At 52.7% G+C, this 27046-nt stretch overlaps 1 protein-coding gene across 2 annotated transcripts; it reads right to left on the reverse strand.

Moving 5' to 3' along the window:
• Positions 1-820: 820 nt before the first annotated feature.
• RAB7B (RAB7B, member RAS oncogene family) lies at positions 821-25401 on the reverse strand. Of its 2 annotated transcripts, none has more exons than XM_059414093.1 (6): positions 25137-25401; positions 17721-17789; positions 17187-17313; positions 16269-16484; positions 8603-8728; positions 821-2959 (listed from the first exon to the last, which is right to left on the reverse strand). In XM_059414093.1, the coding sequence occupies exons 2-6, from the start codon at positions 17771-17773 to the stop codon at positions 2879-2881; spliced, it is 603 nt and encodes a 200-aa protein (XP_059270076.1). In that variant the 5' UTR covers positions 17774-17789; positions 25137-25401; the 3' UTR covers positions 821-2878. The 2 variants fall into 2 exon arrangements, with proteins under 2 accessions (XP_059270076.1, XP_059270077.1); XM_059414094.1 differs by lacking the exon at positions 25137-25401 and adding an exon at positions 18030-18115.
• Positions 25402-27046: the final 1645 nt, after the last annotated feature.

The following is a 27046-nucleotide window of genomic DNA, read 5'->3' on the forward strand; positions in this document are numbered from 1 at the left end:
TGGCCTGGGTCGGAGCCGTCTTATTTATTGGGGTCCTCTTCTCCAAAGGGAGGGTGATGAAGAGGCCCCCAGAAGTGCTACCCTCCTGGGCCCTGGTGGTCTCACTTAGCCCAGAGTTGCAGCCCCCACAGGAGGTCTCCTTCTGCGGGGACCTGCCCTTACCGGTCTGTACCGAGTCACTGGAAAGTTCTGTCCTGCTCTTGATGCTGGGGAGGATGCAGAATGGCCAGTTTAGGCCTGGGGTCGACTTTCCGCGTGGTTATGGCAAAGACAGATCCTCACCTACAAGCCGCTGTGTGTCTGCTGCCAGATGGGCCTGGCCGGGGGCTCTGGCATTCTGGAGAACAGTGAACACAGACTTGCTTCCTCAGGACAGCTCCGGGTGTGTGTAACCTGTTCTCCAAAGACCATGCACTTGGTTTAAAGATCCGCTGTCACCGTCTTGAAATTCATTTTGGAACAAGGGGCGTGGTGTTTTCTTTTGCCCTGGGGCCCCCAGTTACTTAAGCCAATCCTAACTTTTTGTGTCTTCTCTTTAGTATCTTTTGAATTTTGAACTCTGGCAACATGTTTGTTTGCATTTTATTTCACTTAAAAAGAAAAAAAAAAACTTTATTTGAGAGAGAGAGAGAGAGAGAGAGAGCATAAGCAGGGGTAACAGCAGAGGGAGAGGGAGAAGCAGGCTCCCCCCTGAGCAGGGAGCCTGATTCAGGGCTCCATCCCAGGACCCTGGGATCATGACCTGAGCGGAAGGCAGACGCTTTACCGACTAAGCCACCCAGGTGTTGTTTTTGAAACTTAATAAAATGCCAAAAAGAAGAACAATAAAGTACACATTTATTATTGTGGCGCACAGTTTGCAACAGTTCATACGCCCATTGCACGAGCTGCTGTAGATACATACCCAAACACCATATGTCCAAGCCACAGTCTGGGGGACTCCCAGGAAGCCCGCGTGACCTGCAGACCACTCCCGCGTGACCTGCAGACCACACAGACAGTGCCTTACTCCCAGACACATGCCGCTGCCCAGGATGAGCCAGTCCTTATCCCACAGCTGGGTGGGGAGACAAGGCTCCCCAGACTCTCCTGCTGACCCCTTCCCCCTAGGACTCCCTACTTCCGGGAGTATCGTCGGAGTCAGAGGGCATCCGAAGTCCTGTGCTCCCACGCCAGCTCTGCTCGGAGCTGAGGGCAGGGTACGTTGGTGCAGATAGGAGACCTCCGTGGCGGGCAGTCATGTGGCCTGGGAGCCTCCGAATGGTCATCTCGGCCACCCCTGTCAGCTGGGCCCTGCCTGTACTCTCTGTTGCCAGAGAGTCTGCAGAGATAGGAAGTCTACGCGAGTTTTCCAGAACCCTCATCCTAGTAGGGGTCACTGATGTGGATTTCTGGCCGGAATCATTCATGTTTCAGTTTCTGCCCATTTCTTGCCAGGTGGAGGAAACTGGGATTCTCCTACCCCTCAGATCTCACGGGTTAAACATGCCCACAGCCTGAGGACCAGCTTTGAGGACTGGCACGGAGAGAAAAGCCCTTGCTTCAAGTGTCAGGCAGTGGCCACCGGCCACTCAGCCTGCAAGGAGCACGGCTGCCCTCTGGTGGCCAATCAGTGGCGGCTCAAGGAGCCGCTGTGGGGGTTTGGGGTCCCCTTTGCTTGTCTCTGGGACAGCAGCAGCTTTGAGTCTTCAGGTAAATGACTGTCCTTGCACTGTTGCTGGACCACAGCAAGCCTGTCCTCACCTCAGGGCCTTGGCTCTTGCTACCTCCTCTCCCTAAAATGCTCTTTGTCTAGATCTCCAGTGCCAGTCTCCTGTGCATTCTCTAGTCCTTATGCCAAATGATGCCTCCTCAGGGAAGCCTTCCTGGACCATTTTGTCTGAAACAGCACCAACTGCCATTCCTGTTTCTTTCTACCCCATTTCCTTGTATGCTTTGTTCAAGCGCGTATCTACTATTTGAGAATAGGTTTCAATTCTGTGCCTGTGACTTCTCTCCCTTATCAGAACGTGGGCTTCCAGAGAGCAGGGTCCCTGTCGGTTTCATTTGTCACTGGACCTCCGTGCATTGTACCTCAGAGATACTCAATGATACTCACTGAAGGAATAAATAAATGCGTACCAACGAGAGCAACTGAGATTTAAGCTGACCTTCAGGTCCTCGAAAGCACACCCTGAGGTGGGCGGGAAACACACCACTCCCACTGGGCCAACCAGCAAGCCGAGGCTGAGAGAGATTTATAGGAGTCGTCTGAGCTTCCGGCAGAGAGGAATGAGCCAATCCTTGGTGCATTTTCCTGGGCTCCATACCCTGGGGGGGACAGAGCGATGTTCCAGGCCTGGACCATGGCCACCAAGGGTTGAAGCAGGCCCTCTCTCCTGGCCTGGTCACCAAGGGACCCTGAGCTGAGGCCTGATCCCAAGCTGTCCTGTGGTTTTGCGGGTGTGTGGTGGCCTGGACGAAGAAGGCCAGCTCACAAGAGCGTAGAACAGGACTCCGGAGACCACGGCCCATCTGCCCGCAGAGCTGCGTCTTCTGCAGCACGACTGTGTTGGGGAGGGCGGGAAGCAGGAAGGCTGGAGCCAGCGAGGGATCGGTGACTCCTCCGGGGTCCAGATTGGGCTGTGACATTCTGGGTTCCATGGGGGCCCTTGAGGGCCCAGCTGTGTCCTCACTGCACTCAGCCCGAGGTGGGGGCTGCACTCTGATCTGGGCCCGGCACAGATGCGAGGGGATTGGGGGCTCCAGCCGCAGAGCCTGGGTTGCTGGGGCTGGGCTCCGGCAGGTGCGGCGGGGGGGGGGGGGGCGGCTGGCGGGGGCCGGGATGCCCAGGTCCCAAGCAGGCTTCGTCTGAGCACCAGGGCGGGAGTCTGAAGGATCAACAACATCTACTCCTGGACTGGTCTTCTGGTGAGAGCTTGATGGAGTCTGTGAGGTAGTTCTCTAAGATGCTGCGATACTGGGGAGGGAAAAGAGAAGCCAGAGCTCACATCCTGAGAGGTAAAGCACCTCACCTACCTTCGGTCTGGCTGCTGGTGGTTGGGCTTTTTATTCCTTCCCTAATGCTTTGGGAGGAAGCAGAGGTCCTGGTGGAGCGGGGGTGGGGGGTGGGGGGATGGGGGGTGGGGGATGGGGGTTGCAGGGGGGTGGGGGGGGCAGGCACTGATCTTCCCCACCTGCTTCTTTCCTCCCCTCCTCCAGCTTCTTCCCCGGAGCCCAGAGCAGGTGGACGGCATAAGTCTCCTGACCTCCAACGAGGTCCCACAACTCGCCATTCTCCAGAGGGAGAAACCGAGGTGACATCGGACCTCAGGCAGACATGACAACCCACTCCTTTCTGCTGGAGACCTCTCCTCACAAACACCCACCACGTCTGCCTCCCAGCCTCCCCCACCGCCGCCAGGGCACCTGGAGGGCCCCCGTCAGTCCTCGGCCCTTCCCATGGCCTCTGTCCCCCCTGAAACAGACTCAGCATTTCTGAGGGGCCTGTTTGCTTCTCCGCCCACCTTCCCAAACCCTTGTGTCCCAGCAATGTCCAGAGAAAGCCTCTCCCCACCCAGGGGGGCCGCTTCTCTCCCAGGACCCACCCTGCTTGGCTCTGGGTGAGGGCGGCATGGGTAAGGGGACCCTTCCTCCAGGAGATGAATTCAAGGGCGAAAGGGTCTCTACTTCCGGGGACCCCACCTCTTTACTCTGCCCGGCTCTCACCAGTCAGCAGGCTTAGGTGTCCGAGCCCGTGCCACTGGTACTGCGTGTGTGAGTGTGCGAGTCGGCGAGGGCCTCTTGCTGCCTTGGCGTGGACCCAAGCACCCCCGTCACTCCCGGTGAATGTCACAGCCCTTAACGCTGCGGCCCTGGGTCCCAGGATGTGGTGTCAGGGCTCCCCTACTGCGCCCTGAGACACAGAAGATGGTCCCCTGAGGCCCCAGGACTCCCTGCCACCCCCGGACAGCGAGGTCATTTAGCCTGACGTGCAGAGCCGGAACCCGGCCCTTTTCCACATAGTTTGTTTCTTGAGAGCCCTTGTCCCTCAGCTCTCCCACGGAGGGTCTTACGGGGCCTTCGTCAGCCTGGGTATCCCTGGACAGATTAATATTTAGAATTATTAGAATGTATATAATGTAATAATAACAATAATAATTTTAACAGGAAGGATTAGTGCCGGGGGTGAGGGGCTGTGTTTGCTCTGCAAGGGGTCCATCACTCTGGAGATGTCTCCACACCCCAGATCAGTCTCCCCCTGGCCGGGGTGGATGCCACACTTGACCCAGGGCCATCCTAGGGCTTCCCTGAGAGAACAGAACCCCACCCAAGGTGTCTGAGAAGAGTAAATGGGGCTGGGTGGCTCCTTCTCGCCAGCACCGTGCAGCCTGGCGTGCGGGCTCCGGCCTGGGCAGCTCCCCATGTGTCCAGTCCTCCCGCTGGCCCTTTCTGCTGGGTGCAGGGTCCCCTCACGCCACAGAACGAAATGTGACCATCCTGACATTTCCGAACCTCCCTGCGATGGCCAAGGAAGAGCACAGTGTCCCTGACTAAGGCCCCCATTACACCGAGAGATCCGGCTCTCGCTGAGAGGAAGGTTTCAGAAGGATTCTCCTATTGTCTGCTGTTTTCTGGGTCCCTCCCTCATCATGAAAGCCCGAGACCTTGGCTGGGATCTGGAACTTTCCTAACCGGATCTTCGGGCCCAGGTGGCAGGGCCTGCTGGTTCATCCCCCCAAGTGTGCCCCACCCTCACGTCCATGCAAGGCCCCGATGGGACCCCAGAGCCCCTCGTGACCAGAAGCCTGTGCCACTGTCCACAATGCTAACCTCTGGGGAAAGAGACTGGGTGCACCCGGGGGCGCTGCAGCCAAGCTTTCTGGCTCTTCTGCATTTTATTCTAGAGTCAAACAGATCATTGCCTCTGGAAGGTGCGAGAAACCTCCTCATTCATTACACTGGCAAAACCTGAGGTCTTCACACCAGCCATCTTCACCCACTAATAGTCACACCTCCTCGGGTCCGTGTCACCAGAGTCCTTCCCATTTCTGACATCATTTCCGTGCCCCTGGCAATGTGTGCGTCTAACTGGAAAGTCACACAGTACCATCCTCACGCACGCACCTGTGGGCCCAAGCGCTGTGACTGACTGTGGCATCTGTCCTCGCAAGCCTGGTCACCGCTATGGCCCTGCCTTTAGATCCTGCCTCTGGGGGACCTCAGAAAGGTCCTGCCCCTTCACCAAGCTTACTTGCTCACCAGCCAGCCTGCTTCCCTCCTGGACTTGGCGATTGTGTCTTTTTCCTGTTAGCTTAGAAGGAACTGGGCCTCCAGGCTGCAGGTCACGCCCACGGGGGCCAGGCCTGACCGCTCTCAGCCCAGAGAGTGTGCCAAGTTGGTAAGAGCAACCTCTCATCATCCCAGAACCCTTGAAGCAGGTGGTGTCCCTTCTTGGATCATGAGGGCATTCTTAGTATTTTGGAATAGCTAAGTAGCCCCATCCTTGAAAGTGGCCAGATCAGGATACTGAAGTACTTACCACCTTTCCTTTCAAAATGTTAGCCACGGATCTATTCTGGTGTTGAACTCACAAATCACTTTCCAACCAGAGTTTGCTGCAGAACTCCGATGTTCTGAGGGACCACGAGTGTGTCATGTGCCCCAGTGGACCGCAGCATTCCCTCCTCTAGATGCTTGTGTTCTCCCCTCTCTTCTCTAGCTTGATCCCTAGCATTGTACTTAATCCTGCCTCCGATTGCCAAGCTGGGAACCTGGTCATCGACTTTAAACAGCTACTGGTTCCTTCTCTCCTACATCCATCATCAACCGCTGAGGCTCTCCCTCCGAAGTCTGCTGAATCCACCCAGTCCTGCCACCTCCATTCTGTCATGCCTGGACTGTTGCAGTACCTTCTCATCTGCCCCTGGGGCCCGCCCTCCACGAAGCAGGGAGCTCCCCTGGCGGAAACCCTTATGCAGAGCTCCTGTGTTAAAACAGCTACCTTCTGTTCAGTGCCGTCTCTCTACGATGAATTGCTTTCTTCGGCCCTTGCAATAACTCCAGTAGGAAGATATTATTATTTTTACTTCAAAGAGACAGAAGTGGTGGCTGATGGAGGCTGCATGACTTGTTTTAGGACACACAGTTAAGAGGTAGAGTCTGGACTTAATATCAGATGCACTGGGCTTCGGAGCCCCAGCCTGGGGCTTTCCTCCCCGTCCACCCCTCATATCTCCCTCACTCCCTTCACCACCTCCCTGGGAAGGAGAGAAAAGCCCTTGGTAGAAAATGTCTTTGAAAACATGTTTGACCTTAAACTAGAAATGTGCAATCTCCAGTTTCGCTTTAAACATCCACGTGAATTTTAGATTCTACGCTCTAGTAATTATGTTTGTTTCATTTTAATGTGAAAATATTTCTCCTTCCAGTTTCTGAGTAAAGGACACGCATGGTGGGGTGTCAAGGTGCTGGGTGAGCCCCCACATGCCTCGGGTCCAGTGGTGCAGTCTGGAGAGCCCGCACCCGCAGCGTGAATTTCAAGTCCCTATTGGGGCTCTCCAGGACCTCATGATCCTTGCTGTTGACCTTGGGGATCTTCCTTGCTTGCACCACACCCCTGCTTCCCTTCATGCCATGTTTCCTTCTACAGACCGACCCACAGTTGGTTCCTCACGTGAGCCCTGTGGGTTGGTCCCTGGGCCTCTGGCCATGCCCTTCTCTCCGTCCGTCTCCTGCGCTCCCCCGCCCCCCGTGTCCACCAGCAAACTGCGTATTGTCTTTCAACACCCAGGTCACATGCCCCTTTTGTAGACAGCATCCTCACCCCGCCTTGCCACCAGCCAGCCTGCACTGAGTCATCTCTGTGCCTTGACCCTGCTCCCTCTGGGGCACGTAGCTCCACGACAGCCTGTCTGTGAACATCTTACTCCCCTACCTGACCTTAGAGCCCCTGAGGTCCCTAGCTCCAGCCCTAGCCTGAGAACTCAATCAATGTTTCTGGGATTGCATTATTTCCATTTTACAGACGAGGAAACTGAGGCCCAGAGAGTCCCATGTCTTGCCCAGGGGTCCACTTGGAAGCACCAGAGCGGGATTCGAATGTAGGTCAGCCTGCTGTGGACACCGTATTTGTGACTTCCAGACTTCTCATTGGTAAGTTTCCACCATCGACATGAGGGACTGACCTGGGCTTGCTATGCTATTCTCTTACCAGGTAGGATATTAACACACCACCACCACCACCACCACCATCAGTAGAGAACTTCATAAAGTGGACACAGCAAGAAAGATGTAACTTTAAGAATAAAGGACACTCCTTCTTCAGAAAGGGTGGATGCCGGCCATACACAGACACGGGCTGTGGGCAGATGGTGCTTCCCCGTGACTCAGCATTTGGCAACCATTGCACAGTGTTTGCGGAGAATCAGAGCGCCATACAGGGTCAGACAACATTCCTCCGCTTTCCAGCGGAACGGCATGAGCAGGCACAGCTGTGGGTTAAGAGCCAACGTTGCGGACTGTGTCATAAAACCACACCTCTCGATCATGCGCTAGAGACAGACGCCCCCAGCTTCCCTTTAACACAAGGCAGCAGGAGCTGGGGGCTGAGGGGAAGCACAAAGACAGCCTGTGGGGGCAAACCCCAGGATGAAGGCTTGGAGATGTCTGGGGGGCACACACGGGGTGTCTCTCCGGGTGGGCGGCTGCTAGGAGGGGGTTGCTGCGATGCCCCCAGGCAGGGCCTCGGGGCCTGGCACCTGGTCACCCACGACATCAGCAGGCACCTGCATGGAGGGGAAACCCTCCATCTCTCATGCTCTTTTCCTCAATTCAAAATCATTGCTGCCATGAGCCTCTCCCTTCTTCTGAGAAGCCCACCCTGATTACATGTGGCAGGCTGATGAGGCAAGCTGATCCGTGCCCTGTGCTGATCACTCAGGAACCCTCCTCTGAGTTTCCAGACTCCGTATCCGAAGGGGATGAAAACCCTGCTCCTGTCTTCCCTGATCGTCCCGCCCTCCCCGCCCCCCATAGCTGGGGTGCGCGCCGCTTCTCAGGGGCCCCCCACTAAATCCTTCCCCAGCACACACCTGTACTGTGACCATGCGTGGGCCTATCGGACTGCCTCCAGAGAGCAAGGGGCCCCGAGCCTTGCGCACTGCCCTGCACAGATGACACACTCAACACGGGGGCCACAGCTACCTGGCTGTTTGACTGGAGCATGTCAGCAACTGTGGCAGACTTGATCTCCCCTTGGACAGATGCTTGGGCCTGTGGGGCTTCTTTCCCACCAGCCCGGATTGAGCTAGATCATTGTTCGCAAACCCTACTGCATGAGCATGTCCAGAGGTGAGGGGCAGAACCGTCTGTTTCAGAAACTGCATAGATGATACTCTGCCAGACAGAGGAGCACCAGCCCTTCCCCCAAGGAAGCCTCATACTTCTGGCCTTCTGGGGCTCAGAATCAGGGTACGGCTGAGCCCATTGTGTAACTCATTAGGACGACGAGCAAGCCTGTCCTACCCGTGGTCCTACATGCACCCAGTGTATTCTCTGGAAGCTCCCAAGTTCCTCATCCTTGGGGGCCGGTCCTAGAGGTACAGTCCCCACAGCCACTCACCCTGGACAGAGCCCGGCTGGCCAGCATCTCGAAGGCTTGCACCACATTGATGTCATTCTTGGCACTGACTTCAAAGTAGGGGATATCCTTCTCTTTACACCAGCCTTGGGCTACCTCCTGGGGCACCTGAATGAGGGAAGACGTGATCACTGACCCTGTATCATCACCGCCACCATCCCCACCGTCGTCATATTGCCCGTCACCATATCCGCACCTCTGCTCCCATTTATCAAGAATCTTCCATGTTTCCGAAACTTGACATGCACTCCTTAAAAACAAACAAACAAACAAACAGATGGGGGAGGGAAGAGAGAGAGAGAGAGAGAACAAGCAGGGAATGCTGCAGAGGGAGAGAGAGAAGCAAGCTCCCCGCTGAGCAGAGAGCCCGATGTGGGGCTCGATCCCAGGACCCTGGGATCATGACCCGAGCTAAAGGCAGCCACTTAACCCATTGAGCCGCCCAGGTGCTCCTACATACATTCTTTCTTAACATAGATCTATGAGGTGGTTACTGTTAGCTCCATTTTCCAAATGGGGAAACTGAGGTCCGTGCTCAGAGTGTATAGGGTTGAGCAGGACTTGAGCACAGACCTGGAAGAGAATTAGCGCTCACTGTACTATATTACCTTCCTAAGGTTCACACTAGGCACCTCTTCCTGCCGTTGGCTCCTCCTCCTGTCGCTTCAAAAGGAGATGAACACTGCAGACACCAGCCGGGATGGAGGACTTCCATCCCCGGAGCTGGCTGACTAGGGCCTGTGCCCAAGAGGTCTGCTGCTGAGGACAGACTCGGGTCCTTGCTAACCCTCCTTCCCCAGGGTGGAGTCCTAGGAACAGTGGGTAAGCCGCTTCCATGGGCTGGATGTCTTGTCCTATTAATTCATTCAGTCTTGCCCGTGACCTTGTGAGATGGGTTTTATCAGCTCCACTTTATAGATAAGAACAAGAGGCTCAGAGGGGTTTAGCAACTTGCCTCAGGTCACACAGCTAAGAAGGCAAAGCAGGAAGGCAGCCCAGCTCAGGGCTCCAGTGACATCAGGGCCGCCCTCTGTAGGGCACCGCATGAGGACCGTGCCCCTCCTGCCTCCCCCGCTAGACCACTGGCTCCTGGAGCTCCGGTTCAAGGTCTTTTCAGCTACTGACCTGGCACCATGGGCCACTCAATGCGGGTGGAATGAGTACATCTCTCCCTGACTGCAAAAGGCCCATCAGGGTTTGAGCATGTTGGAAAGCACCCGGCAGCCCTGCGAGTTCCTTCCAAAGACAATTGGAGCCATTCAGTTTAACACCGAATTATTTCCGGGAGGAGGAAATGGCCATAGAGCGAACATTTGCTGTGCTTGGTACTTTGAAACCATGATTTCATTTTACTTAAGGGGGCAGGGTTAACATGGAGAAAGGACATTCTGCCTCTCTCCCAGAAGACAGCGCAGCTGGGGGGAAATCAGAGACGGCCTCCCTCACCCCTGCATGTCCTGGCAATGACTGTCTCACTGGGATTAAATAAAGGAAGGATCCTTGTCCCTTGTCTCTTTGGTTCTTGCTTCCCTGGGTCTCGGGTGTGACGGCAGCACCGGGGGCTCCCAGCTGTCCCTCCCAGGGCCTCTGCTGACACCAGCATCGCCTGGCGGTGGGAGGGGTGCAAAGCCTGGGGTCAGCCAAGCAGCCTGTCCTTTGGGGTGCTAGCAGACACCTCCACGCCCCATGCCTAGGCCTTGGTCTTGGCGTCTGATCTCTGGGACCCTCCTGCCTTTCTGGGGAGGGCCCCAGAACTGGCCCGGACTGCTTCCTTCCACGGAGCACGGATGCCCAAGTCCTGGTGAGCAACCACGAAGGCTCACAGTTCAGGAGTTCATTCTGCACTCTTTGGAGGAAGGGTCAAGGGTGCCTGGTGATTTGTAGTGTCCTCACCGGTAACCACAAATAAATAGGCCTGAGGAGCTCCTCACTGTACCTGGATGGCTCCTTAGTAACGCAAAGGGCTTCCTGCCTTGTCAAGTCCTCCAGCGACGAGGACGGGACCGACACTCCTTCCAGTGCCTTCCTGCTTTCCTTCTTTCTGTCCAGCCCCTCTGCGCCCCCGCCCAACCCTCTGCCCCACCCCAGGTGATGAGCATTTGACGAGACTCAACACTGATACACAGGAGGCAGATGCAGTAAAAACGGAAGTCAAGTGAAAACAAGTCAAGGCCTCCGCTTCTCCAGGATACAGGGACATCTCTTGTATTTCATGGCACAGACGCAGAAGTGGGATGAGTGCCCACGGGCCCAGCAACCACCACAGAGCCCGGACGCCTGCAGCGGCAACCCACCTGGCTCGGCTCTCTCCCCTCTCCCACCGCTGGACACCGGGCTGGGCAGTGACAGTGACAGGGCCTGTCTCCTGCCTGGTTCTAACAGGCGTTTTATCTTAAGCACCCAACCTCTGTTGGGTTGATACTGAATAGTTAAATACACGCTCCAAAACATCAGCTGAGATTATGTCATAAATTAACCTTCTTGGGGCGCCTGGGTTTGGCTCAAGTCATGACCTCAGGGTCCTGGGATCGAGCCCCACACTGGGCTGTCTGCTCAGCAGGGAGCCTGCTGCTTCCTCTGCCTCTCACTCACTCATGCTCCCTCTCTTTCTCAAAAAAACAAAGACAAAACAACAAAAACAAAACACTCATGCTCCCTCTCTTTCTCAAAAAAAAACAAAGACAAAACAACAAAAACAAAAAACCTTTAAAAAGGTCCCTTCCCCTTCCCTTCTCAAACTCAGTGAGCCGGCCTGGGAACTAAGCCTCCCAGACGCGCCTTTCACTACTGGCTTCCAGCTCTTGCTGTGGTTTCATGATTGTTTCAATCATCTTGTCTTTTATTTATAAAATGACAGATCTTTATACTCTAGGCTCGGACTGTGGAAATCAATTCAGGGTGTGCTGCTTGGGGACTTGGGAAATAGGAAATTTTTGAAAGCATTACTTTGGTTAACTTTGCTTTTGGCTGACAATATATACTATTAACATTTTTCTTCTGCTACAGTCTTGTTTGTCAGAGAGCAAATGTTTGATAAATCTAGCTCAATCTGCATAATTTTATGTATGATGCCTTTCCATCTCGTATGCATTATTTTATTAAATATTTTATTTATTTGATAGAGAGGGAACACAAGCAGGGCGAGTGGGAGAGGGAGAAGCAGGCTTGCCACTGACCAGGGAGCCCGATGCTGGACTCGATCCCAGGACCCCAGGATTATGACCTGAGCCGAAGGCAGATGCTTAACGACTGAGCCACCCAGGCACCCCTAGTATACATTTTAAACAACCAACTGTATAAATGCTAACAGTGTGTCAGATACATCTCAAACCACTAGCAAAAATAAGAGAGAATATTTTCAGAAAATAGAATTCCCATGTTGGTGATGAGTCAGAAATTGCCTACCTGGGCACAGAGCAAAGAATTTACATTCTAGTGAATAAATTCCTTGTAAGGATGGGTTCTAGTGGAGCTGTTCTTTCTACCAAACTGGTATTTTCCCACTATGACCTTCTATAGCAGGAATAGGGTTTTGTTTTGTTTTTTTAAGTCAACAAATCTCTCTAAAATCATTCTGGTGGTAAATATATGTATATATGATACATACATATATAACACATATGTGTTTTATTGTGGTAACATACACAGCATCTTCATAAACATAAAATTTACCATTTTAACTATATTTTAGGGTGCAGTTCGGTGGCATTGAGCACATTCGTGTTGTGGGTAGGAATGGATGGGTCTCCAGAACTTTTTCCTCATCCTAAACCTAGCAATACAGTTTTAAACATTTACTTCCTTTTTATTAAGTGGGAAAAACTCAGTTTTTCCAGTCCATCGGTTGGAGGAAGTAAGAGGGAGGCTGACAGCGACTTTGGTGTATTATGACCCTCATGTGCCTTATGGTGCCACTTCCTTCAAGCCCCAGGCCAGCTCCTGAGGTCTGTGTCTGAGCTCCCTGTCCCCTGGATTTGAGCCCAGGGAAGGCACTTCTTCAGGGGGCCCCTGGCTCTTAGCCACTCAGCCCTGCGCAAGTGAGAGCGCAGAGCATTATCTCAGCTGGCCTTTTCTGTCCCCAAACCCTCTGCTAAGCAGGAGCAGAACAAGGACACCGAGGGGCAGCGGCTTCCCAGCCTCCCTCTCCTCACTGACTCTCCACTTCTCTGCTCGCATTTCATTATTGCCCAGTGCTTCCCCACCTCCAGCCTCTGCCTCCCTCCACAGATGCGCTCCCCAGGGCTTGCCCGTGGACAGACCGACTCCCCTCGCCCGCCCTCCTCCAGGGTCCTCTCTCACTTCTCCACCTTGGCTGAGCCCTGGCTTTTCCCTGGAGTCTCTGATTGGCGTGTCACCCTCACCAGTGGGGGGTTATCTCCAAATGATGCTCATTAGAGACCCCAGAGAGGGGGGATGGGCTTGCCTGGGTCCTCTCTGCTTCTTTCAAGTCTCTATCTTTCCTCTCTGCAGAGCGAAGACATCTCCCATGCCCGTGAGGCTTGGACAGACACCCGTCCACCCCTCGGAGTCATCACCTGTTCTTTCTAGCCTGCTTGTTGCCATCCTGACCCCCGTCGCCTGCGCCTCCCAGGGCAGCCTCGCCGTCCCTGCCCCTCCAGCGGAACACAGACTGAATCTTCTCTCCAGCTCAGCCTCCTCTTCCCAGGTCTTGACTCAGGGGACCTCTGTCAAGTGTTGAATCTGGACTCCCCTTCTGCGACACAGTCTCCTTCCCTTCAATCTCCTCCCCCCCCCCCCCCCCCCCCCCCCCCCCCCCCCCCCCCCCCCCCCCTTCTGCCCTGCCCTTCCGCCGTGGACACCGCAGCTGCCGGCTCCTTCAAACCTCTCCTCGGCTCTCTTCTTCCCTTGGTGGCTGTCCATGCCCCCACATCGCTACCCTTCAGCCACTCCTGTCTGGAAACACCTCAGTCCTCGGTCCCTCGTTCCTGGCTCTCAACCCGCACGTGGCTACTGGAGAAAAACCCATGTAGATGCCAGCTCTAACTCCTGGTCTCCGTCACCTGAGCCTCTAGTGTCACCCCTTCTTATCCTTGACTTTGACTTCTCTCCAGGGTAACTGGCAAAGCTTCACCGTGATTCCTGAAGACTTCTACTTGGCTCCCTTCCTCCTCCTGCTCAATAGAAGCTGGTGCCTCTGATTTCACTGAGAAAAAAAAATCAGACTCTCAGGCCTGAAATCCTTCAACTTCCCGCTCTGACCTGCAGGCTCATGAAGCAGGATGTTAAAATGGGAGTTTCGGCAGAGGTGCTACACTTTGGTGGATGTCAGATAGAAAGCAGGTTGGGGGACAGACCGTCCCAGGAGCTTGCCCATTTCCGAAAGTTCATGACCAAGCAATTGCTAGATGACTCTAAGACCCACAGCATGGATAGGAAAGGATTGAAAAGGATTTCTTTGGAAATAGCTGTGTTGTGGGTATACACCTTCCCCTCCTGCAAAAGAGAACAGGGTAAAGCCTGGCCTCTGCCGGAAGGAGGCTACAAGGAGGCCCCCTGAAAAGCCCAGCATCCGACCCCTGCAGTTTGGTGGGTACAGTGGACAGGTGCCTGACATGCCCCTGAGGGGTTTAAGGCAAAAGGTGACAGGGCAGAGAGAGAACAGACTGCCAGGAGAATGAATCCCCCCCCCCCCCCCCCCCCCCCCCTCGCCGCCCATGAGGGAGCCAGAGCTCAAGGGCAGGCCTCATGAAGCAGACAGGGGTGGGGGTGGGGTGGTGACTCCACAGCAAGCGCCAGCCTGGAGCTGTTATAAATTCCCTCAGCAGCACTGCCTGCAGGATCTGGTGCCCCCAGCTGTGTGGAGGATGGAAACTCAGGAGATGGGGGGTGGGGGGGGGAATGCATGATCCTGGTCATGGGAGGGGCAATAAATGCTTCCCGTGGAGGCTGCTTAAGGACCCAAAGATAACCTGTGGAAGAGAGAACTTGAAACACCTATTAGGACCAGAAAGTAGAAAGTATCTCATGATAGTACCCATCAAACCAGGATTTTCCTGATCTCCTGCCTTCTCCCTCTTGCTTCTTTTTTTAATTTTTTAAAGATTTTATTTATTTGACAGACAGAGATCACAAGCAGGCAGAGAGGCAGGCAGAGAGAGAGGAGGAAGCAGGCTCCTCTCTGAGCAGAGAGCCCAATGGGGGACTCAATTCCAGGGCCCTGGGGTCATGACCTGAGCCGAAGGCAGAGGCTCTAACCCACTGAGCCACCCAGGCGCCCCATCCCTCTTGCTTGGTTTCTGACAGCGTCTGAAGCCAGAATTATCTGGGGGAGGGGGAGGAAGCATGGACACATACAATTGGCAATGAGATGTAAAGGACCATCTCCCCCACCTAGACCACAGTGTTCTCACCTATAACTGCCCCAAGCTGGAAAAAGAAAGGGAGACACCTGGTCTTTCAATGAAGTTAGGACTTTGATTATTACCTGAGACCGGATGTTTGCAATTAGAGAACTGACCCTAAATTTGCAACCTGAAGTGACCACAGAATCGATGTTGCCTAGATTTCTATTCCCAGCACAGACATCTCCTTTGAAGTTTTATTCTTATATATTCTACATCCTACTGTCATCTCCAATTCGTTGTTCTACAAGTTCCTTAAACTCTTTTTGAACAGGAGACTCTTCTTAATGACAGTGGTAACTTCGTTGGAAGCACCATCATCCACCCACCCATCCATCCATCCATCCATCCATCCATCGATCCACCCATACACGTGTTGGTCCATCTATCCATCCATCCACCCATCTATCCATCCATCCAGCCTGTCCATCTGTTCGTCTGTCTATCCACCCATCATTCCAAATGATGCCTCAGTTCTATCCTTTTCTCTGTTTGAACCGTTGTGAAAATATAGCTCAAAGATGACCGCTCATTCCCTCATTTCTCTATTTGAAACACCAAGACAACCTTGTTCAAATGGCTCTTTTCAGGGTCATTTAAGCTTCATCTGGCACAAGAGCATCTTTTACAAATTAAGTCTACCTCTATTGTTATCTCATTAGTATGCAAGAAGAAAAGAGCTCTAATCAATCCCACTACAGCGGTAAACACCTACATGAGTGGGGTCACTATAGCTATGGAGTAGACAGGCTGTCATATAGTTAGCCAGATGATCCAGAATACGTGAATGCTAATAAAAATATGTATTACTAACTTTCCCAGAAAATTTATAGAGTCAAGAATATATAACTGCAATCCCCTGTCTGACCCTGGGTGGAAATACTATTCTACAAGTTAATTCAAATTCCACCTGCCTTCTTCTGAGGTCTTAATTCTTCCATTCCCTGTCTCTAGATAGAATTGCTTCCACTTCTCAGCTCCCATCATGCTATTTCTTGCCTTTGCTCAGGCTACTTTTTCAGCCTGGAACCCACCTTCTCTCAGATGCCCTTTCTCTATTCTAGGCTTGAGTAGATCCTTTCACTGGGGTCCCCAAATATAGGTCTATCTCTATCATTGCATTTATCATAATCATCTTTTAGAGTCTCTGTATCCACTGCTAGACTGCGAGATTCTAGAGATAAGAACTATGTCTGATTCAGCTCGGTATGTGTGGGACCTACTAGGGGGCCTGGCACATAGTAGGTGCTCACACAATGTTTGGTGACCGAAAGTATGGACAGTACCTGCCGGTCTGCGAGATCAATCTTGTTTCCCAGTACCACCATGGGGTAGGAGGGCTCCATTGGAATAGTTTTGGCCAGAACATCACCCCGCCAGGTATCCAGCGCTTCAAAGGACTCTAGGTCGGTGACATCGAAAGCCAGGATGCAGCCGTCGGAGCCTTTGTAGAATGTGGACACCATGGAGCGAAACCGCTCCTGTCCGCCTGTGTCCCAGATCTGGAGGGAAAGAGCAGCCACCCCATCAGGCCGTGATGAGGGCCTGGAGGTAGGCCCAACAGGGCCACATGATGTCAAAGTTTCCTTTTCTGGGTCGGAGGCAAGACAGCCCTGGCACAGGTACTTGGGGTCCTTCTACACACGGGCATCTTCGCTCTCTCGCCCATGGACACCACAGCATCTTTGCACCATCGTCTGAGCTCGCACATTTCCCCTGGCTCATTAGGACAAGCACAGTTATTCTCATCTGTCAGATTTGGACCTTGGGAGTGACTTGCTCAAGGCCACTTACCAAGATTTCCAGAGGACCTGAGACTAGGAGTGAGGCCTCCCAACTCCTAGATTTGTCCTTTTTCTACCCCCTGCCCCCAGATCAGGGATCAGCAATTTTTTTCTTAAAGGGCCATGTTGTAAATATCGTAGGCTTTGCAGACCACACTGCGTGTTGCAACTACTCAGTTCTGCTGTAGCGGGGAAAGCAGCCATAGACTGTAAGTAAACAGCGGCCACGCTGTGTTCCAGTGAAACTTAATTTACTAAGAACAGGTAGTGGACCACGTTCAGCCCCTGAGTTGAAGTCTGCTGATCTCTGCTCCAGACCTTTGTAGCTCCTGGTGCACACTGCTCCGTGAGTGGCTAGCTAAGGAATGTGGGATGACTGCCAGCCATGCATGCTGAAGAGGGAAAGTCTGAGCTGCTCACCTGCAGCTTCAAAGTTGTGTCGTCCAGGATGATAATCTTGGAGAGGATGCTGGCCCCCAGCGTGGTCTGGTAGTCCTCATAAAATGTCTTGTGCACATACTGGTGGAGGAGGGAAGTCTTTCCTACACTGAGGACAAACCCCCAGACACATGTGAGCAATGCATGCACGCGTGCGCGCGCACACACATACACAGCCCACCATTCTCAGATCTTGCCATGCCCCTCCTGCCGCCATCTCTCCGAGAGTCTGAATATCTAACACCTGCAGTCCCGTGACCACAGTGAGAAGTAGGAGACTAAGGAATGGACTCAAGAAGCCGGGACTCATCCACATAAACCAGAAACTAGGCAGCCCAGCTCTCAGGCTCTTTTGCTTATCTGAGCTCTCTCTCTTCCTGGGGGTGGGATGTCCTCCCTGGTGCCACTCTGAATCAGAGAGGGACCCATGGTAGGTGGGAATTATTCGGGAGGTCTCCCTGCCCTTGGGTAGGGGCCGCTTCCCAACCCCCATCCCCTGAGCCGATCTGGACTTACCCCAGGGCTCCGATGATGATGAGCTTCAGGTCCACCTTCTTCCGGGGATTCATGGAGGGATGTCAGAGCCTGCAGGGAAACAGAAGTCAGTTGCATGCTGGTCAGAGTCTCCCGCAGCCGCTGCTGCTGGGGCTGGCCTCTGCTTTCCCTTCCTTGATGTGCAGATCACTGCTCTGGGCCCAGTGAGGTGGGGTTCTTCGCCCACAGAGACGGATGATCAGCAATCCTTACGCCCCCTCACCAGCTTCCTCTTGGGGCCTCCCTGAGGCTGTAAGTGTGGTGGTCCCACAGGACAGGCACATGGCTTACCCTTCAGCTTTACCAACCCTGCTCTTGGAGGCAGCCTGGAGCGCCAAGACGACCAGACAGGACTGAACAGAGGCCTCAAGGACAGTCAAGCCCGGAGCCAGGGATGGAGGGCAGTGTGGGAAGAGGAGATGGGGGCAGGACAAGGGGTCTATTGTCAGGACTGCCCGGGAAGCTTTAGATGGGAGAGCGCCCCTCCCCCAGCCCGAGGTGTCGCTGCTATCCCAGAATCAAAAAGCTCTTCTCCAATGCAGCTGGTGGGGGTGTAACTGGTACATGTTTCTGGAAAGCTACTTGGCAGCAAGTATTGATAGCCCTAAAAATGTTTCTGCCCTCCATTTCTAGGAATTTGTCCTAAGGAAATAATCTGAGATGCGGGCACAGATTCTTGTTCAAGAATGTTCTTCACAGTATTATTTATAAACATTCAACAACAAGGAAGTGGGAAAGGATGCCTGGGTGGCTCAGTCCTTAAGTGTCTGCTCAGGTCATGATCCTGGAGTCCTGGGATTGAGCTCCTTCTCCCAGTCCCCCTGCTTGTGTCCCCTCTCTTGCTGTATCTGTCAAATAAATAAATACAAATCTAAAAAAAAAAAAAAAAAAAAAAGAGGAGGTGAGCAAATAAATCATGGCATGCAATGAGTCATTAATGTGGAGTTTTGGAGAATATTATATTAATGTGGAAAAACGCTTATACCATAGGGTCTAAAGTTTTTTTTTGTTTTTTTTTTTTAGATTTTATTTATTTATTAGAGAGAGCAAGAGCAAGGGGGAGGGACAGAGGGAGAAGCAGAACCCTGCTGAGCAGGGAGCCTGATGTGGAGTTTGATCCCAGGACTCTGAGATCATGACCTGAGCTGAAGGCAGATGTCCAACCAACTGAGCCACCCAGGCTCAACCTCCTAAGGTCTAAATGAAAGACAGAAGACACTGAACTGTATATATGATACCACCCCAACTATTATGAACACAAGTTCCCACTGGTATAGAGAAAGGTCTAGAAAGAAATATACAACAAATTTAAGTGGTTAATTCTGGGTGGTAGGAAATTACACAGTTTAACATGTGTTCTCTTTGCTTTTTAGTATGTTCCTTTTTTAAAATAACATGGCAAACAGGTATTATTCCTGTAAGAGAAATACATGCACCTGTGTGTGTGCATTTTCTCTAGCATGCGTGTATTATCATTATTATTATTATTATTATTTAACAAGCTACAGCAAAACTGTTGCAAGGGGTTTGCTTAACTGGCTCTCTGGGTTCTACCCTTACAGGCGCACTTACACAAACAGAATTCCCAGCTCCTGAGTCTCCCGTCCTTGGATGTACTCGGTAGGTGTACTGAGCAAACCTTGATCTGACTCGTCCTGGCTAAGGTGTCAGAAGAGCTTGAGCTTCCCCTGGTACTGGGAAAAAGCTCTACAGCTGATGTCCTCGGACCTTGGGTCTTGTTCTCTCACTCTGCCACTGAGGGGCTTTGGGCCAGTTCCTTCCACTTTTGGAGTCTTGACTCTCCAACTGGAGAGTGGACAGGTTGGGCCCCAAAGACTCAAGGTCCCTTCTGGTTGAAACATACTTTATCTACTGGAGCTATAACTCATTGGCCACAGGGGCCCTGCCTGGGGTGCCTAGTGAGTGCAAAGCTAAAACAATGAGCCCTGGAGGCTGAGGGCTGCTCGTGTCCTTCCATGAGCATGTCATAGCCCAAGAATGATTTGAGGCTCTGCTCAGAGCTGCTTGTCCCAAGAGCCAGAGCTGGTGTCACTGGACCTTCTGTCATAACCCAGGAGGGCTGGGTTGGCATGGCGGGCAACAGGTCCTGGTGATCCATGACAGTCATTCCAGAAATACCTCCCTGTTCCCTGCTGCAAAGCCCTGCACTAGATACAGGGAGGAGCACAAGCATGGAACAAATAGGACCTGCCCACTAGGGAGTCATTATGGGAGAAAGCACAGGGCTGAGTGGTTGTGCCAGAAAGAAGGTGTAGTTTTACATCCTAACGGGTGCACAGAGAAAGTTCTGTGGGAATCTGCAGGTAGGGAGACAAGCTGGCAGTCCAACTGGGCCCTGAGACTTGTGGTTAGGGGGTGATATTTCAGAGGGAGGAGTGAAGTAATCAGAACTCTGGGAATAGGTGAATGGGCAAGTTGGTTGGTTTGCTTCAGGGAAGGGTGAGGTGAAGGGCATGGAGATAGGAAAAAGCAGGGAGAAGCAGCAAGTTTTAAGAGGGGTCATGGGGATCAGGCCAAGATTCTGTCCATTCATTCCTTTGTTCCTTCAGCAAACATTCCCTATGCTCCAGACAGGCAGAGGAAGATCATTCCAGGTATTAGTCATGGTGACTTTTTATCATGGGTATCACTGCTCACAGGGAAACCACCCACGGGAGAAATGGCTCAGAAGCTGCTGAAAGGTAGCATGTCTCCAAGCATCAGTTTCAATATCAGGAGGGGAGTGGGAGCCATGGTAAGCTCTTTCGTAAAGGCTTTGGTGCAAGATGCTAACTTAGCTTCGAAAGATAATGCAGTGCCGTAGAAAGGGAGTCAGAACCACAGGGAGGCAGGGACAACTGGCAAAGGAATGAGAGCCTGCAGACCCCTGCACGGGCTGCTCTGAGTTCTCTCAGAGCCTGGGGAATCCTCCAAGAGTCCTGTGAGATGAGTACCTGAGACTCAGAGAAGCCAAGTCACTCATACCCCATCAAGGCCATCCAGGTAGTAGGAGCGCAAGCCAGGGTTTGAACTGAAGGCCACAGAAGGCTCCTCTGCCATGCTGCTTCCTGACCTCCTGAGTCTGGACCCATAGAATCTGCGTGCATGGGATCTGGGGTGCTGGGCTCGGGTGTGGTGCGCCCCAACCAAACCCTAGCAGAGTTGGAGGAGATGGAGAGAAAAGCAGCCACATTGACAAGAGGTTCCAAATGGGACTGGAGGGGACCAGTCTGCGGAACGAGAGCTGTTGTGTGAGGACTGAAAACTAGGGTCAAGATTCAGCACAAGGACGTGGGGGGCAATGGGTTCGCAGGCTGTGACAGGGCCATGCCTCCATCTTGGAGTCGTCTGTGCTCACGCCATACGCTGTTTGCCCGGCACTGTATGGAGGACTTTGTGAATATAAAAATACAAATAGGCATCTCGCGGAGAAGTTAAATGAGAGAATACATTATCATAATACATGTACTGCCCAAATGAAAGGTTCAAAAAATGTTAGCTCTTTTATGACTCTTGTTAGCACACAGAAGGCACCTGTGGGACTAACACAACCAGTCTCTATTTTACCACTAAAGAAACAGATGTTTATAGACAGGAGGTAGTTTTTCTCTAAAAACACAGCCTGGAAGTGGTAGGGCCTGGACTTGGAGGTAGAATTTGAATTTAGGCCTACCTGCTTGTTCTAGTGTCTTCACAAGCCTAGGACAGCAGCCACTCAGAGCCCCATTAGCGAGGCTACAGGCTGGGTGGTGTGTGGGTTTGATGTGGGGCAGCGGAGCTGGGATGCTTACGACGGGGAAGCTGGTGGTGAGGGCAGGGGAGGTAGACAGTAGACGTGTGTAACAGAGAATCAGTAGTACTACTGGGGAAGCACCCTACAGGTAATCAAAGGTAATACACAACATAAAAGTGGGCAAGGCATAGGAATGGGTAACCGGCAAAAGGCTTGTGAATGGTAAGTAGTAAGCTTTGAAAGGATACTCAACCTTACTGATTTTTAGAGACCTACAAATTGAAAAATACCTTTTTTTTTTTTAACCTGCCAGAGAATGGCAAATTTAAAAATACCGACGGTTACATTTAGTGTAGGCAAATGTACAGAGGATTTGCTATTGTATATTGTGGACAGACTGAATAGCACGGCCTTTTTTGGAGGGAAATTAGATAATGGCAAAATGTCATATCCCAGATTCTAATTTTAGAAATCTATCCTGCAGAAATGCACCTATGCGCAAACATATCTTTGTACAAAGAGAACACTGGAGAGAACACTGGAGAACACTGCTGTGACCCAGTGTCCATCGATGAGCGATTCTCTACATAAATCGTGATCCATTCAGACTTTGGAATATGAGGCCGTTTTAAAAAGAGTTAAGTAATGAAGTAGAAAAATATGAGAGCAATTTAAAAAGAACATCCCCGAACATTTTGTATACTATGATCTCAGTTGTACAAAAACAACCACCTCCCGCTGTGGACCATATGTTTAGTATTATATTTCTGCTTGTCCTGTATACCCAGAAAGCTGTGGAGAGATACTCTCCATCTAAATGATTGACAGGAGCTGGGGAAAGGCAGATGAGAAGCTGGGAGCTATTGTTTTATTTTATGTGCATCTTGTTTTAAAATTTGTTACATAAGGTTCTGCTGTTACGGTAATTAAACAATATCAAATACAAAACCTTACAATTTCTTTAAAAAGAGCACATGGGTGGATGGCCCAACGTCATCTGAATGTGACTTCCTGAAAAGACAAATCCCTGGTAGCAGGGACTGATCACGAGTTTTGGAGTCCAAGTTCTCCACACATTCGTGACCTTGGTGAATTGCTTGACCTTGGTGAGTATGTTCCCTCCTGCGTAATACGAACGTGGTTCATGGCCTTGGCTTATCCTGCAGGGCGGCATGCCTCATTTCTTAGAGCAGCACAGGCTCCCCCAACTGGGGAAGACCCAGATAAATGGTCAACAACTGTATGGGATGGCGGTTGGTGGCAGAGACCGGAAATTGTTGCACCTGCCGCTTTCCATGGTGTAGACACTCCTGCCGTGGCTGATTTCAAGCCACCGGTGTGGATCCCGCCCCCGCACACTGGAGGAGGGACCTCAGAGATGATCTAGTCCAACACCGCCCAGTGTCTGAGCCATCTTGACTGCATCATGGTAAGACAGAACTAGACCTGCCCCATAGAACTCCTTCCCTCCACCAGTGGTGGGTTTCTCCTGGGGCCACACAAACATGCTCCCTCCCTCTGCCACATGCCAGACCTTCTGAGGTTTCAAGTCTACTCCTTGACTCTTTCTTGAGTCTTTTCTTCTTTAGACCCTTGTGACTCACCTTGGCCTTGACTCTGAGCTCCCTCCCTTACCCCCACCCCAGTCCCCTTCCACAGATTTGCCCTGGAAGTATCCTGCCACTGCAGATCTCCTACCCCACCCTAAGAAGGCAGAATTTTCTGAGCTGGCTTTTTACAATAGCCTGGTCCTTGCACTCAGGATAACTAGCAGGAACAGGAGGGTGACCAGGACCGTATCATTAGCAAGGGAAGGCAGGTTGGCAGAAGACACTGGCTGGGCTCATGAAGGAGGCATGGGCAGATTTCAGATGGTGGCCAAAGTCCCTTCCCATGTCCTCTGGGCTCTGCCCTTGGCCGGAGTTTGGCAACAGCTGTCCTTTTGAGCCTCCTCCCACTCCCTCAGCTGCCTCGGATGCTTCAAAGCTGGGCATCCTCTTAAAGTTCAGGCTGAGTCATCACCTTCCACTGTTAAGTAACAGGGAAAAGCTGGCTTGGGAGGCAGAGCCCTGCCTCCAGCCAGCCCTGGTCCGCCCAGAGCCGAGTGTGCGGAGACTCACTTTCTACTGCACGTGATTAACTCTTCTCCCCTTCTTGCCTGACATCCCTTCTAAGCCTGGAGCCCTGGTTGCCCACCAGCCAAAGCTATGGTTGTAGCCCAGTCCCTGGGGAGCAAGAAAGAGTGGGTTGAAGCCCACCCCACCCCCCGTCTGCCCCAACAGCCCTGGGGCTCGGGGCCAGCCTTACAAGAACTCCTGGATCTGCCTTCCTCTCACCCCCACACTTCCCTTCTCTCCCTATCCAGCTGGCCCCCATCAGGACCCAATTACAATCTCCCGCGTCGCTGGTGTTGGGTGCGGTGTCATTTCTGCGGACTAGGAGACCAGTGAGCAGGGGCAGGTGTGAATTCCGAAGCAGACAGTCTCCCCACCTTGTTCCTACCGCCTTACCGCACCTTCACTGCCTCCCCTCCCTGCTCCCACATCTTGGAAACCGATAAATATAGCCGCCTTAAAAATAATGGGATTTAGGATCCTGGGAATAAAGTTTGTATTTGAAAGGAAGCTATCTATGGAGTGAAAAGCTTTATTGCTTTGAGGGAAGGCTCGTGACTCTGCTTTGCCTTCCTAAATCCCAGCAGGTCTAGACCTGCTCCCTCCACTCCACTCCAGGAAGCGTACTCATAGCCCTGGTTTCAGGAGGCTCAGTATTTGCTAGTGTTCTTTAAGTTCCTGAAGTGTTGGTCCCGTCTCGCTAAGTAGGCTGTCAGTGCCCCGAGGACAGGACACTGCCTCCCACTTCTCTATCCCTCCATAGAGCCTGACCCATGCCCGGAATAATGAATCTTCAATAAATAGTCATTCACTCATTTCCATCCATTCATCCATCCGTCCATCCATCCATCCGTCCATCCATCTAGCACATGTACTATGTGTCTACCGGGCATCAGCACTGTATAGATCTGAGGCTACAGACAAGTCACTATGTCTATGGGACTTCTGTGATGGGGCATCGACTGACAAGCTCGAATTATTTTTATTAATGCATAATGCCTTGCAGTTATAGGGCACTTGGCAGTTTACAAATGCCCGCACTGTCTGGTGGGTTCCTGAGTCAAGAGCAATGAATTAGTGGCAAGCTGAGACCAGAATTCAGAGCTGTCCAACTCTGTTCATTGCTTACTTAGCACTGCAGAGCTGTGCCGGGAGACACAGTCTTGATTTAGAACAAGAAGGATGCTTTCCTACTCTAGGAGTTCCTTGATCCCTGATGAGATCCACTGGCCAGCAGGTTCCACCCAAGACGGTGCCCCGTTGATGTGGCAAGGCGACCCAGGGCGTTAGCTGGCCTTCCTCTACTGAGCCAGTAGCTGTATCTTCCCGCTGAGAATGATGGCCCGTGCAGAGCCCTGAGCCGGGCCCCAGCTCCCTGGGCTGGGCGGGGAAGTCCTTGCTGCCGGGCTCGCTGCCAGCCGGAGACGTTCCTCTGGCGTGGGGTGGGGGGTCTTTGGGTTGGATCTAAGCCCTGCAGCTGCCAGATTCTAAGCCTCATCCTTGCGTGCCTTGCCTCTCCTCCACCCCAACCCCACCCCAAAACCCCAGTACCTCTGGGGGTTGCTGGGACAGACAGAAGAACCGAAAAGAACTTCCAGGGCGCTCACAGCTGTGGCTGCTTAGCATCCGGCCTCCGAGGGCAGGCGGCGTTCTCTCTGAGTCCGGGGGTCTCCTCTTAGAGCAAAGATCTCGGCCGGTTCAGAGGAAAAAGGCTTTGGATCAGAATGGCTTGTTGAAGCCAAGCGACTTCCTTCTGTTTTCCTCCTCTCCCTCTCATGCACAGACTTGGTAAAGTTGCAAAAGAGGCCGCCCCGGGTGAGCTCAGCTGCGTGGGTGGAGGGGGTGGGGTGGAATGGGAAGCCCGGTTTCAGAGCTCCCTCGGTGGGGTGGGCCCCATGAGAATTGGGTTTACAGGATGCTGGCCCCGAGGGTGGGGCGGGGGGGAGGAACAGGGAATGGGAGGCTCCAGTGTGGGAGCGTGCCGGTCGGAGCCCGCCGGGAAACACACAGGTTTGTGGGCGCCGTGCAAACCTTCCGGCTGGGTTAGGAACCTCTGCCGGGGCAGCTGGGAGCCCCCCAGGAAGGGGACCTTTTCTTTGTGGAAGGATTGGATTCCCATGTGCAGCAGATTTAGTCCCACCACGAGCCTGGCAGGGAGATGTTCTGGTCCTCAAGCCTGTCCTCACCCTAGTGCCATCGGTCCACTGCATCGCACCACCAGGCCACCGCGCGCGCGCACACACACACGCGGGCGCGCAAACACACATGCACACACACAGCACACAGCACCCTGTCCTCCTCAGGACGGGGAGGCAAGTCCTGACATTTCCCTGGGCTCTCTGATGAAGGTGTGCCTCTCCACTTGAAGTACTTAAAGAGACTGCAGTAATTTTCAGCACTGTTAGCACGCGGCCAAGTTTGGTATTCTTGGAGCTGCTGGAACCATGCCCTGGGTAACCACGGCTGGCAGATAAAAGGGGAATAAAGTGAGTTTAGACAAGCCTGCATTAAATGGGTTCCCAGCTCCGCGGGGCTCTTCTTAAGGCTTGCAACACATTCGATGGCGCCCTCCTGCCCCACGTTCCTTCCTTCCTAGATCGGCTGTTTCCTCCCTGGTGGGCTGTCCCTTAGTGTGAGGGTCCTCACTCTGCTCAATCTTCCTCGACTGTTGATCCTCTGGCCCCGCCCCTTTGTTACTATCTGTGTCTGACCGGTCCGCTGGGCTCCCATTCCGCAGAGGCAGAGCCAGTAACCTCGAACCCCACACGTTGCCACACGCAGCACCAGGACAGGCCTGGGTAAGGAGTTTTCAGTGGGACAAAAGCTCCGGCTGAAGCTCAGGCCCTTGTTCCCGTTAGCATACGCGCTGCAGGGAGGGCACGCGGATCTCCCGGAAGGCGGATCTTCCCGAAGCTAAGCTCCCTAGCGGACAGGAGGCACCACACTGGAAGAACTCCCGAGCACGTTTACGCATCACATTCTGCTTTGTTTGCCTGGGAAAGGGCGCACCCATCCACCCTTGGGAGGACCCCGGTGTAGGACATCTTATTTCTTCTTACGTGGCTGCTCTTTAGAATCCACCGGCCTCTCCCTGCCCTACATTCTTCTGCTTTTCTGAGACTAGGTTTTATTTTTTATATTTTTCTTTTCTTTTTTTTTTTTTTTTTTTTTTTTAGTTAAATTTTAGTTAGTTAACATGCAGTGCCATATTGGTTTTTGGAATAGAATTCCTGAGACCAGGTTCCCCATGAATGTGTGTGTGTGAGAGGGAGGGAGGCCGAACCCCCACAGAGCGAGGAGACAGACGTGAGCCTCTCGGAAAGAACACGTAAAAGTCACCAACCGCAGGGTCTGCCGTGGTGGGTGCGTTCGGGGAGGGGAAGTGAAGTCCCCTTGCCTAGTCCTTACAGTCTCTGATCACAGGAGTGAAACTTAGACTTTCAGGGGATGTTTGCAGAACC

Source organism: Mustela nigripes, chromosome 10, assembly GCF_022355385.1.
Source record: "Mustela nigripes isolate SB6536 chromosome 10, MUSNIG.SB6536, whole genome shotgun sequence".
Classification (NCBI taxonomy): Eukaryota; Metazoa; Chordata; class Mammalia; order Carnivora; family Mustelidae; genus Mustela; species Mustela nigripes.

Coding starts and splice junctions, on each gene's coding strand:
- RAB7B (XM_059414093.1), bottom strand. CDS start 17,773: ATGAATCCCCGGAAGAAGGTGGACCTGAAGCTCATCATCATCGGAGCC. Junction 8,729..16,268: donor TTGATCTCGCAGACCGGCAG/GTACTGTCCATA, acceptor TCCCTCATTCAG/GTGCCCCAGGAGGTAGCCCA. Junction 2,960..8,602: donor CCAGCCGGGCTCTGTCCAGG/GTGAGTGGCTGT, acceptor TTCCCTCCCCAG/TATCGCAGCATCTTAGAGAA.